At 43.8% G+C, this 13848-nt stretch overlaps 1 protein-coding gene across 3 annotated transcripts in view; it reads left to right on the forward strand.

The window, feature by feature from the left end:
- Positions 1-9867: 9867 nt before the first annotated feature.
- LOC115075753 (nmrA-like family domain-containing protein 1) overlaps positions 9868-13848 on the forward strand; it is a 35078-nt gene continuing 31097 nt past the window's right edge. For 2 of the 3 annotated variants that reach the window (XM_029576463.1, XM_029576462.1), the window contains exons 1-2: positions 9868-9972; positions 11873-12111. In XM_029576463.1, the coding sequence (XP_029432323.1) occupies positions 9933-9972; positions 11873-12111 (279 nt within the window). In that variant the 5' untranslated portion in view covers positions 9868-9932. Of the gene's footprint in view, positions 9982-11872; positions 12112-13848 lie in introns of all 3 variants that reach the window. The other variant, XM_029576464.1, reaches the window with a different exon arrangement.

The raw sequence follows: 13848 nt of genomic DNA on the forward strand, positions 1-13848 counted from the left end.
TAACGCTCCTCAAAATCAGCCAGGAGCATTATAGTTATACCTTCCAATCATATCCCAACACATGCCCAGGTTTTGCCTCATAAATGAGGCAGCTTCAAGGATACCTGTATAATCAGAGGGAGAGCTGTTATATCAGCCACAGGCACCTGAAGCCGTCGCAAAAAATCATTACACCTTGCATTTATTTCCTCCAAAACAAACAATATTTTTTGTAATATTGTAAGTATAACATGTAAAACTTAAGTCATTTGTATGTGATGCTTACCCCTACTTATTTGAATTTGTTAATTTTAAGCCACTGAAAGGTGGTGGTGGGGGGGGGGGGGTTTAAGAAATTAATCTTTGATAGTTTTCCTTTACCTTCCCGATTACATGTTCTCTCCTGAGATGGCTACATTCCCATTATCATACTGTAGATGTTTGGAATGCTGCCAACTGGTGTCCTGGAAATCTTGGACTGGATTGGAGTTAAAATTGGCACCACTTATACTTAAACATGTGTTTGCCTCAGAAATTAATTAAACCTATAGTTTACGTGGGTCTACAAAGCCCCAGCTGTTTGACCCATTTTTGATGATAAAAAGGAGTGAATTGCCTACAATGATGCTTTACCCATTTTCTAAGTAATCCCCAAATTTTCAACTCTTAATTCACTGGTTTTGATCATTTTAAATATCTTAAGCTTACTTTGCCTGTGTGGGGAAACCACCACCAATTTAACTTTTCCCTCTTTAAAATGTCTTTTGGTGCCAGAGTGGAGGAAAGAGCCCCCCCCCCCCCCTTATGTTCCCAGACTTTATTTTAGTGAATTAGAATTTTGTGAGTTCTTAATACTTTAGACTGCTAACATCACTGAGGTTTCTTTAGAGCCTTCAAACTTTAGGGGGAAACCCCTTTAAGAGTTCCTCCATCGAGTCTGGCCTTAATTTTATTTAAATTTTTATTCCTGCCTGTGCTTCAGCTGTGGGACAGGAAATGACATCACCACATGGCCTATTTCCTGCAAAGGCCATGGCCTTTCCCAAGGCCCCCAACAGTAAAATGATTGTTCCCAGTGCAGCATCACCCCCAAGGATGCCACTGCTGATCAAAATTGACCTGCAGCAGCTTTCACTACTGCTGTGCGTAGGTCACTGCTAGTCCCAGCTTCTTGAAACAGATGCAGGTAGCATTTAAAAAAAAAAACAAACAAAAAACCATGGCTGCTCTGTTGGCCCTCCCAAAGCCTCCTGCCACTGTGGGGAAAAGACAGCTGCTTTTTTTTGGTTGTTTTCTCTCCTGCTGCCACCTGTCGTACTGCAGTTGCATGTTGCTTTAGTAAATATGGGCTATAACAGATCAAAGACACAGCAAGCTGCTGCCTCCTTTCTCGGGGTTATGAAAGCCCCCAGCTCCTATTACCTCAGCCAGGTAATTGTAACTTCAAACTTATTATTTGTTTTTTAATTTCCCTCCTTTTATACAGGGTGGCCCATGGAAAAGTAGCCCGCCTCCACTGAACTGGTATTGGAGGTGGGCAACTTTTCCATGGGTCACCCTGTATAAAAAAAATAAATAAAATTTTGTCCATCCCCCCCCCCCCCCCCCCCCCCCCCAAAGTAAGAGAAAAGAGAATGGTGGAGTTTGTGGGGTGTAATTGCTGAGCCAGTGCAAGAATATTAGGCACCCTAGGCAAACTTTAGCCCCTCACCATACACAATTAAAAATTATGCATTTGTAATAGATTTTACATGCAAAAGGTCATTCAAAGTACAGTCTTATAAGGTAAATATATTGGGGTTCATATTCAGCCACTGTGGCCCTGTGTTAGCAAGATGAATTTACCTGGCTGCTGAATAAACATGGCTATCTTAAAGTTAGCTAGCTAAGTTTATCTGGCTAACTTTAGCACAGCTCTGTGGCCTGACTAGAGTTAACTCTAATCTGGCTAACTCAACTCCTGCTTGTTATGCCCATTTCCTGCCCCTGACTTACCTAGCTAAATACTTTCTACCCAGACGGGCCCAAGAAGACAGATATATCAACTTACACAGAGAAATACACATTACAGCAGAGAGACTGACCAAGATCACACATCCCACCACCATCCATAGAGAGCGATTCAAATTACACCATGTACCATGACTCCTGTATATTTAGCCAGGTCCTTTCTAGAACCTCATTCTTTATTGTATTTTTGTTCTTTAATCCCCAGTTACTTGATCCAAGTTTATCCACCTGTTCGATGTAATTGCATTCTGTCATGCCTGTTTAATGTTATAATGTAAACCGAATTGATATGTAACTTTGCTACATGAATTTCGGTATATAAAAATGTTAAATAAATAAATGTTCACACATCCATGTGTGGATATCAAGCTCGATAGAGAGTACATTGTATAAATAAACTCCTCCTTTACCTTTCATCAATCCAAATGACAGAAAATCTTCACTGATGTCAACTTTGCTGTTCGTACCTCTGACTGTGCATGTTAAGTGCCCCCTCTTACAGTTGCATAAATAATAAATTTACATATTGGTCTTTCTCTCTCTCAACATTTCAGTATGCCCCTTGCAACTAGCAATTGTCTCAGCTATTCTAAGGCATTTCCTAGTCCTTGTTTGAAATGGCCAGAGTCTTCCTTTCTCCTGAAAGATGTCAAATGTCATCTACACTGCCCTTTTCTGTTTAAAAGGGGGTCTCTAGGAAATGAAGCCAGGAGTTCCCAATGCAGAGATACTGTAGGCTTCCACAGTTCACGGCAGCACTCGCCAGTTTCTCCAAGTGACAAGGGTGACATTCCCCTTTGTTCTTCAACTCCAAGGGGACCTGCTGAACTATTGACAAATCCTTCTCTCGTTACTGAAGGAAGAGCTGCTGTTGGCAGCCAAGGTGTCCAAGATGGTGTGTAGCGGCAGTGAAGGACATAGCCAGGTTGATTTTGGCTCTTGACTGTAACTTTCATATGCGGGGTAAAGTTTAGTGCCTTTGCGCTGAAGCCGTTCCTATGTCCCACCATTGCAGCTGCACCATCAGTACACACACCTACCCATCTGGACAAATCATTTTCTTAAAAAAAATTCTACCCCAACCTGCAGTACGTCGGCTCCAAAAGTAATTTTCAGAACAACATTTCTTGCAAGATTTTACCTGACAAAAGAAGCTGTGCCATGTTTGCAGTAGGTTTATAAGAACATAAGAAATTGCCATACTAGGTCAGACCAAGGGTGCATCAAGCCCAGCATGGCTAGATGGAGCATGTGAGTATGTGATTGAGAGCCTGTGTGTAAATGAGAGAAAGAGAGGACATGTTTGTAAGCATGTGAATGAGAGTCTGTGTGTGAGAGAAAAAGACAGCATGTATTTATGTGATTGAAAGCCTGTGTGTGTGTGTAAGCGTGAAAAGATAGACAGCATGTGTGTAAATGTGTAATTAAGAGCCTATATAAGTGAGAGAGAAAAAGCATGTGTATATGTGAGTGACTGAGAGCATGTGTGTATAGGTGTGTCATTGAGAGCCAGTGTGAGAGAGAGCGCTGGTATGTGACTGAGAGAGGAGAAAGTTCCAAGCAAACCACCCCTCCTCCTGCTAATTCAGAACAATCTCAGGACACCTGGATATCAAACGTTCTCAGGTATGCAGAGCAAAAAATGTTTTGTATCCTTATTATTTTTCATTACTGGGTCTTTGTGGATGAGATGATGGTGCAGGGAAGAGGGATTCAGCTTTGTAAGGAACTGGGGAAACTTTTGGGGAAAGGGGAGACTTTTCCGAAAGGATGGGCTCCACCTTAACCAGAGTGGAACCAAGCTGCTGGCACTAACTTTCAAAAAGGAGAAAGAGCAGCTTTTAAACTAGAACAAGGGGGAAAGCCGACAGTCACTCAGCAGTGCATGGTTCCGAGAAATGTATCCTTGAAGGATACTAATGAAACAGGAGAGTTAGGGTATCCCAACAGAGAGGTTCCATCAAAAGCAAACATAGTTCATATGCCTATATGTAAAAAATCACCAAAACTAATGATTTCCAAATTATCCCAAACAACTGAAAAGCAGGTTGTTAAAACAAACAAAAAACACACTTTGAAATGTCTGTATGCCAATGCCAGAAGTCTAAGAAGTAAGATGGGAGAGTTAGAGTGTATAGCAGCAAATGATGAGATTGACATAATTGGCATCACAGAAACTTGGTGGAAGGAGGATAACCAATGGGACAGTACTATATCAGGGTACAAATTATATCGCAATGATAGGGAGGATCAACTTGGTGGGTCTGTGGCACTTTATGTCCGGGAGGGTATAGAGTCCAACAGGATAAAGATCATACAAGAGACTAAATGCTCAGTAGAATCTATATGGGTAGAAATCCCATGTGTGTTGGGTAAGAGTATAGTGATAGGAGTATACTACCATCCACCTGGACAAAATGGTCATACAGATGATGAAATGCTAAGAGAAATCAGGGAAGCAAACCAATTTAGCAGTGCAATAATAATGGGAGATTTCAATTACCCCAATATTGACTGGGTAAATGTAACATCAGGACTTGCTAGAGATATAAAGTTCCTGGATGTAATAAATGATTGTTTCATGGAGCAATTGGTTCAGGAACCAACAAGAGAGGGAGCTATTTTAGATTTAATTCTTAGTGGCACACAGGATTTGGTGAGAGAGGTAACGGTGGTGGGGCCACTTGGCAACAGTGATCATAACATGATCAAATTTAAACTAATAACTGGAAGGGGGACAATAAGTAAATCTGCAGCTCTAACACTAAACTTTCAAAAGGGAAACTTTGATAAAATGAGGAAAATAGTCAGATAAAAACTGAAAGGTGCAGCTGGAAAGGTTAAAAGTGTTCAACAGGCTTGGACATTGTTTAAAAATACAATCCTAGAGGCACAGTCCATATGTATTCCACGCATTAAGAAAGGTGGAAGGAAGGCAAAACGATTACCGTCATGGTTAAAAGGTGAGGTGAAAGAGGCTATTTTAGCCAAAAAATCATCCTTCAAAAATTGGAAGAAGGATCCATCTGAAGAAAATAGGATAAAACATAAGCATTGTCAAGTTAAGTGTAAAACATTGATAAAACAAGCAAAGAGAGAATTTGAAATGAAGTTGGCCATAGAGGCAAAAACTCATAATAAAAACTTTTTTAAAATATATCCAAAGCAAGAAACTTGTGAGGGAGTTGGCTGGACCATTAGATGACCGAGGGGTTAAAGGGGCCCTTAGGGAAGATATGGCCATTGCAGAAAGACTAAATTAATTCTTTGCTTCCGTGTTTACTAGTGAGGATGTTGGGGAGATACCAGTTCCGGAGTTGGTTTTCAGGGGTGATGAGTCAGACAAACTGAACGAAATCACTGTCAACCTGGAAGATGTAGTAGGCCAGATTGACAAACTAAAGAGTAGCAAGTCACCTGGACCGGATGGTATGCATCCTAGGGTACTAAAGGAACTCAAAAATGAAATTTCTGACCTATTAGTTAAAATTTGTAACCTATCATTAAAATCATCCATTGTACCTGAAGACTGGAGGGTCGCCAATGTAACCCCAATATTTAAAAAAGGCTCCGGGGGTGATCCGGGTAACTATAGACCAGTGAGCCTAACTTCAGTGCCGGGAAAAATAGTGGAAACTATCCTCAAGATCAAAATTGTAGAGCATATAGAAAGACATGATTTAATGGGACACAGTCAACATGGATTTACCCAAGGGAAGTCTTGCCTAACAAACCTGCTTCATTTTTTTGAAGGGGTTAATAAACATGTGGATAAAGGTGAACTGGTAGATGTAGTGTATTTGGATTTTCAGAAGGCGTTTGAAAAAGTCCCTCATGAGAGGCTTCTACGAAAACTAAAAAGTCATGGGATAGGAGGCAATGTCCTTTCGTGGATTACAAACTGATTAAAAGACAGGAAACAGAGAGTAGGACTAAATGGTCAATTTTCTCAGTGGAAAAGGGTAAACAGTGGAGTGCCTCAGGGATCTGTACTTGGACCGGTGCTTTTCAATATATATATCAATGATCTGGAAAGGAATACAACGAGTGATGTTATCAAATTTGCGGATGATACAAAATTATTCAGAGTAGTTAAATCACAAGCAGACTGTGATACATTACAGGAGGACCTTGCAAGACTGGAAGATTGGGCATCCAAATGGCAGATGAAATTTAATGTGGACAAGTGCAAGGTGTTGCATATAGGAAAAAATAACCCTTGCTGTAGTTACACGATGTTAGGTTCCATATTAGGAGCTACCACCCAAGAAAGAGATCTAGGTGTCATAGTAGATAATACATTGAAATCGTCGGCTCAGTGTGCTGCAGCAGTCAAAAAAGCAAATAGAATGTTAGGAATTATTAGGAAGGGAATGGTTAATAAAACGGAAAATGTCATAATGCCTCTATATCGCTCCATGGTGAGACCACACCTTGAATACTGTGTACAATTCTGGTCGCCGTATCTCAAAAAAGATATAGTTGCAATGGAGAAGGTACAGAGAAGGGCAACCAAAATGATAAAGGGGATGGAACAGCTCCCCTATGAGGAAAGGCTGAAGAGGTTAGGGCTTTTCAGCTTGGAGAAGAGACGGCTGAGGGGGGATATAATAGAGGTCTTTAAGATCATGAGAGGTCTTGAACGAGTAGATGTGACTCGGTTATTTACACTTTCGAATAATAGAAGGACTAGGGGGCATTCCATGAAGTTAGCAAGTAGCACATTTAAGACTAATCGGAGAAAATTCTTTTTCACTCAATGCACAATAAATCTCTGGAATTTGTTGCCAGAGGATGTGGTTAGTGCAGCTAGTGTAGCTGGGTTCAAAAAAGTTTTGGATAAGTTCTTGGAAGAGAAGTCCATTAACTGCTATTAATCAAGTTTACTTAGGGAATAGCCACTGCTATTAATTGCATCAGTGCATCAGTAGCATGGGATCTTCTAGGTGTCTGGGTAATTGCCAGGTTCTTGTGGCCTGGTTTGGCCTCTGTTGGAAACAGGATGCTGGGCTTGATGGACCCTTGGTCTGACCCAGCATGGCAATTTCTTATGTATCTGGAAATTTTTTTAATGAGTTTTTAATTATTGGATATTCCACTCATCAGCTGTTTCGAAATATGTTCTTTTTGTTAGTACAGTTTTACTGCTGATGATTTTATATTTCTTGATTTGTTTTATAAGGATGGGTGATGTTTCTTTTTTCCTTTGTTACACTGCATACAGAGACTCTGGCTTGTTGCAGTTTCCAATTCAGTTTTTTCTGCATGCTTCTAGTTATGCGTTTTGGTCTCTTTATTCTATGTTAGGTGAGGGTCAGCACGTGATTCAGGTGAGGTTTTCTGCTGTCATGTAGTTTCTGTGTAGGACTCTATAGCAGCCTGACTTGGTCCGTTTTCCTAATAGGAGATGTATTGGTGTCTTAAGGCCTGGTGTAATATTTTCAGAGACTTATTGTACTTTAAAAGTGTGATCTTACATAAAATGCACACATTTACTTGTATTTAGTTTTATTATTTTTATTTGTATTCTGAATTTTGTTCCCGTTATTAATGTTATACTGTTATATTGTTATATTGTATTTCCCGCCTGAGTTCTTTGTAAACCGGCATGATGTGTTTCACGAATGTCGGTAAATAAAAAGTTAATAAATAAATAATAAATAAATAAATAAATAAAATAAACATATTGTATGGCTCTCATGGAATTACATTTTAAAATATGTGGCGTTCATGGCTCTCTCAGCCAAAAAGGTTCCTGACCCCTGCTATATGGTCTGTTTATTTAGCATTTGGTGAGGATCTGTCTGTGTTCTGCATATGTGAACAAAGGGTGGTGTTCTGCTAACGTGTAGTTTTATGTGTTAGTGTATCTGGTTTAAAAAAGATTTGGATAAGTTCCTGGAAAAGAAGACAATAAACTATTAATCAAGTTGACTTAGGGGTAGATCTTCAAAAAATACGCGATCGCGTACTTTTGTTTGCGCACCAGGCGCGAACAAAAGTACGCTGGATTTTATAAGATACGCGTGTAGCCGCGCGTATCTTATAAAATCCGGGGTCGGCGTGCGCAAGGGGGTGCACATTTGTGCAACCTGTGAGCGCCGAGCCCAGCGCGAGCTGCCTGTTCCCTCCGAGGCCGCTCCGATTTCGGAGCGGCCTCGGAGGGAACTTTCCATCGCCCTCCCCCCACCTTCCCCTCCCTTCCCCACCCCACTGGCCCTATCTAACCCCCCCCCCCACCTTTGTCGGCAAAGTTACGCTTGCTGAAAGCAGGCGTAACTTTGCGTGCGTCGGCCGGCAGCCCCGCTCCGTCCTCCAGTCCCGGGGGCTGGTCCGGAGGCCTCGACCACGCCCCCTGGCCGGCGCCACGCCCCCGTGCCCACCGCGAAATGCCGCGGCACGCCCCCGAAACGCCGCATCGTTTCGGGAATGCCCCCAGACACGCCCCCTCCCCGCCCTTTTCGAAAGCCCAGGGACTTACGCGCGTCCCGGGGCTTTACGCGCGCCGGCGCACACGGGCCTTTTAAAATCCGTCCCTTAGGGAATAGCCACTGCTCTTACTAGCATTAGTAGCATGGGATCTATTTAATATTTAGGTACTTGCCAGTTGACTGTAACCTGGATTGGTCACTGTTGGAAACAGGATGCTGGACTTGATGGATCCTCGGTCTGATCCAGTAAGGCAACTTCTTATGTTCTTATTATCTATAGCAGCCTGGCTTGTTCTATTTTCCCAATAGGAGATGTATTTGTGTTTCAGGGCCTGGTGTAATATTTTGTGTCGTCTTTTCATAAGTAGGTTGTTACTGTTTGAGTGCTGGCAGTAGTGTTTTTGTATGGGTGGTTTATTATATTGTAATTCAGTTTAATCATGGCTTTCTGAGGGCCAAGTTTACACCCTAATGCTTTTTAACATTTTTTTATTTTTTTGCAGGATTTTCTGGTTGGCATCACAGCAATGCATGTTGTTGGAAAGTGCTATTTTTACCTCAGTGTCCTTCTTCATGTAAATCTAGTATTATAAGTGGATCATTTTTAATTGTGTGTAGAGAAGATATGACTGGGAGGGGGTGGCACCGAGTGGTTGAATTGGGGGCCTATGATTGCAGGGTTCTGAAGAGAGCAATGCCTGGAGTAAATAATGTTGGGAGGGGCTATACGATAAGATGGAAAAAGATCTCTAGTAGTTGTGAATGAAGGCTCATGGCTCCAGGATCTATGTACTGGTTCAGACTGAGCTGGAAGCCCAAAGGAGCAGGATGAAACTGCTGCATAAAAAAAAAAAAAAAAAAAATCAAACCCCCCCCCCCCCCCCCCCGTCCCGTCCCGTAACAGAGGCTCCCAGCCACTTGGTGGTATATTGTGTTGAGGATGCACTTTTATAGTTGGCCATAGGTGCCAAATGGGCTTGCTCCGGCTCTGCCTGTTTGTAATGCTGCTTTAACCACTGTGCCAGGAGAGTAGTGGGGGTGGTGGCGGCGGCGGCGATGATTGCAGGGACCACGTGCCGCTGTCGCAAGCACTTTCTAACTTGTTTAGCAACTTTTAAATTAAGTACTGAACTTGAAGTTTGCACAACGTACACTGACGCGCCAGCTCTCTTATGTGCTGCTGGATGCCAGGCACACCAAGTTTTCCATAAGCCCAGGGCTTCCAGCCCCAAGGGTCAGGAGAAAGCAGCCAGGAAAACTGGGGACGAGCAAAACTGGCAGACCAGGCTGGGCGTTGTCTTCCAAGATCCACTTTTTTGTTTTCAGACTCTCCATGCTTCGGTTTTCAGGAGGGCCCTTAGGCGCACAGCCGGGTTCTTGCTGGTAACTCTACCCTGATTGGGAGGCAGAGTCTTCACGTCAGAGACGGGGGCGGAGTTACTCTCGCCTTTAATAAAGCGCCGCTGGGGGAGGGGGCGGGGTTATTTTGGGGCTCTGTTGATCTCTTCTGAAATGGCTACGAAGCGGCTGATCGTGGTTTTTGGAGCAACAGGTAAGTGATGTAAGAGAAGAACAACTGCTCTAAAACCTGACCCTGCAAGGAAAAGAAATAGCAGACCTAGGTTCTGAGTTACAAACGCTCCCCCCCCCCCCCGAGTCTGGGTGTCTGGGGGCGAAAAGCTCAGTAAAGCGGGTCCCTAGTGTGCTGCATTCTTCACATTCAGAGCCATTAGTGAGCGAGACTGGAAAGGGGAAATTGTCGTGCACGGGACGCATGCTGGTAAACTGGATGGAAAGAAAAATAATAGGAACTTCCCATTCACCTCTCAATAAAGGGAGCTGAGGGTTAACTTTGATCGTCTGTAAAAAGCAGGCAAGACGGTCCATGCTACAGCTAACACACAGACACACAGACACACACACACACACACCACTGTCTGGACCATAAATGAGTTTCTCTCCCACCCTGTAGAAAGAATCACCCCAGGGATCAAGAGTCAAGCTTGGGATGGAGTCAGCAAGCCAGAGCAGCTCCAAAGATTGTAAATTAGATGTGTGTCCTAAGGAAGTTACCACTCCCGAAAAGGAGTTACACTGGGTCAGACCAAAAGTCCATCAAGCCTAGTGTCCTGTTTTCAAACCGTGGCTAATCCAGGTCACAGGTACTTGGCAGGATTCCATGTTGCTTAACCCAGGGATAAGCAGTGCATTTCTCCAAGTCTACCTAAGTAATGTTCCCTTCAGGAACTTTTCCAACCCCTTTTTAAAGTTACACTAACAGCTTTCACCACATCTTCCAACAATGAATTCCAGAGTTTATGCACTGAGTAAAAAAATATATTTTCACTTGTCACCTAGTAACTTAATTGAATATCTCCCTAATCTTTATACTTGTTTGAAAGAGTAAACTCATTCTCGTTTACTTGTTCCACACCACTCATTTATAGACCTCTATCATATCTCCCCTCAGTCATCTCTTCTCCAAACTGAAGAGTCCTAACCTCTTTAGCCTTTCATAAGAAAATTGTTCCATCCCCTTTATCATTTTGGTTGCCCTTCTCTGTACCTTTTCTAATTCTGCTATAGCTGTTTTTGAGATGCAGTGACCAGAACTGCACAGAATACTCAAGATGAGATCACCCCATGGAGCGACACAGAGGCATATTTTCTGTTTTATTCTCCACTCCTCTCCTAGCATTCTATTTGCTTTTTTGGCCATCGCTGCACACTGAGTAGAAGATTTCAGCGTATCCTCAATGACATCTAGATCTTTCATGATGACTTCTAATGTGGGACTATGCATTGTGTAGTGTTAATATTGAGTGTGAAGGTGAATCTAAACTGCAGTGCAAGAGAGAGGGAGACAAGTTAGTAGAGCAGGAAACCCAAAGATGAAGCTGTCATACTTTTCGTAGTTGGGAGGAACTAAATCCATGATGTTGCTGCTGGCCTAGGGCCCAGAAAAGAAGAGACAGGATAGACCCTCTAGGGCAGGGCTTCCCAAACCTGTCCTGGGGACCCCACAGCCAGTCAGGTTTTCAGGATAGCCACAATGAGTCTCCCTGATATGCAAATTTATCTCATGCATATGCATTGTGGCTATCCTGAAAACCCAACTGGCTGTGGGGTCCCCAGGACAGGTTTGGGAAGCCCTGCTCTAGGGTTACTGAGCCAGGTATGATTAGCTGAGAGCAGTTTCTGCAAGAGCAATAAGTGAAGTGGGAGATGGTAGAAGGCAAGAGAAGAGACAACATGGAGGTGGTGGTGGTGGATGAGGGGGAGAGTTGCAGACTCCACTCTTATCACCACTTATTTTGTGGCTCACCAGCTGTCATTGCCTAGAAGGAAGGTGTGTGTTGATTTGGATCTGGTGCTATGTGTGGTAACTCAATTTACATTCCTCTACTATTTCATGGGGTAAAAATTGATTTGCTTTTGTCTGGTTTCTGTAGGAGCTCAAGGGGGCTCTGTTGCAAAGGCTCTCTTGGAAGATGGGACTTTTGCGGTGCGGGCAGTGATGCGTAATCCGAAGAAGGCTGCAGCCAAGGAGCTAAAGCAGCAGGGAGCAGAGGTGGTGAAAGGAGACCTGGATGATGGAAAAAGCCTAGAAGCTGTACTCTGTGGGGCCTATGGAGGTTTCCTAGTCACCAATTTCTGGGAGCATTTAAGCACAGACAAAGAGATTGAACAGGTAAGGCCAGGTTCTGATTTCATGATCTTTGTATATTCTTCCCCCAACAAGGCTGTGAGCAGCTCCTGCTCTGCAGTTTGTGCATACGGTTTTCCTCTTATGGAAAGAAAATGTCAGGGTTGTGGTCCCTTATTTAGCCTGATGCCCTTTTGTTTTGTTTAATGATTTTTGAGCAATAGAATAAATATACTACCTCTGTTGTAGCAATTTTCTGCTAGCCAGTGCCCCTGGATTTTTTTTTTCTTACTCAATCAGAACTGCCTGCCTCCTGGATTTACAGTGTGATAAGACTTGAAGCATAACTACCTGGGAGTTTTCCCACATTTTATAATCCACTGTATCACCTCTAGTCTGAAGTGCCTCCGGCATTTTGCTGAACTGCCTGCAGCTCTTGAGCCCTTTTATAGGTCCTGCTGGCTGGACTTCCTATGATGTGCAGATGACATCACATCCTGTCTAGTATAAAGGGAAACTCAGAACTACTACCCAGTGCTCGTTGCTTCAGCATGTTCCTGGTTTTCTTTCTGTGTTTCTGCCTGCTCTTGTCTACCCTGTTGTTTCTCTCCCTGGCCTGATTTCTCATTGGTTTGCCCGCCGCCTGGACTTTCACTTTGCTTTGCTCTCTGCTGCCTTGACCTCAGCCTGGTCCTTGACTTCGCTTTGCTCTGTGCCTGCCCCAACCTCAGCCCGGCCACAGACTTGGCGTACTTCCACCTTCCTTGTATCCGGCCTGGAAAGCCCTGCTGGCAGCCAGAACCTGAGGGCTCAAACCAAAGGGGAGGTGGCTAGTCAGGCAGAAGATCTAGTCATGTGGCGTATCAGCTGCAGCCTGTCTTGTGCTCTCACAAGAGAGGCTGAATCAACTTAACAGCAGCCCAAGGGCTCTCAACCACCACCCTTTCCCTATCTAGCTAAGCCCTCACAGCAACAGCCTTCTAGCTGGGTGATGCAGACTCTGGCTTCCTTCAGTTCCCAGCACGTGCCCTTTGCCAGTTAGGAGGCGTCACTGGGACTTCCTGCAGTGCTGAGGCCCCACATCCTTCCTTTGCAGCATCCCCAGCCCCTGCTGGCCTAAGAAGAAGCTGGGTCTCCCACCTGGCAGTGCTGCTGGGCCATTGGGCATCCCCAATTAAATTACCTGCTATTCTAGATCTTCCCCATTGCATTTGGAATTGGGAGACCTGAGGGGGATACATCTATGAACACCATTTTATTTCCTACTAGGTATCCTGTTCCCAGAGCATTCTTTTTACTTCTCCAGAGTTTGTTACTGCCAACATCTGTTACCATTCTGCCTCTTGCAGTGCTTCAATATCATAATCCTCATTTGGACAGAATAGTTTCTAATCTAAAAGCGGTAGTGGCCTGATGTAGCTCCTGCCTTGCCAGATGCCAGGCATAGAGGGAGGGTTACAGCCAAGGAGGGTGAGGCCTCGCCTGGAGTACTGTGGTCGGTTCTGGAGGCCGTATCTCAAACGGGACAGAGACAGGACGGAAGCAATCCAGAGGAAGGTGACCAGAATGGTGTGGGTCTGCTTCAGAAGACCTACGAGGAGAGGCTGAAGGATCTAAATATGAAAATGCTGGAGGAGAGGAGGTGCAGGGGAGATGTGATACAGACCTTCAGATACCTGAAAGGTTTCAATGATGCACAAACCTTTTTTTTTTTTTTCTGTAGAACTAGGGGTCATTCATGAAACTCCGGTGGGGGTGGGGACTCACCACCAACATCATGAA

The sequence above is a fragment of the Rhinatrema bivittatum genome, chromosome 14 (assembly GCF_901001135.1).
Source record: "Rhinatrema bivittatum chromosome 14, aRhiBiv1.1, whole genome shotgun sequence".
Classification (NCBI taxonomy): Eukaryota; Metazoa; Chordata; class Amphibia; order Gymnophiona; family Rhinatrematidae; genus Rhinatrema; species Rhinatrema bivittatum.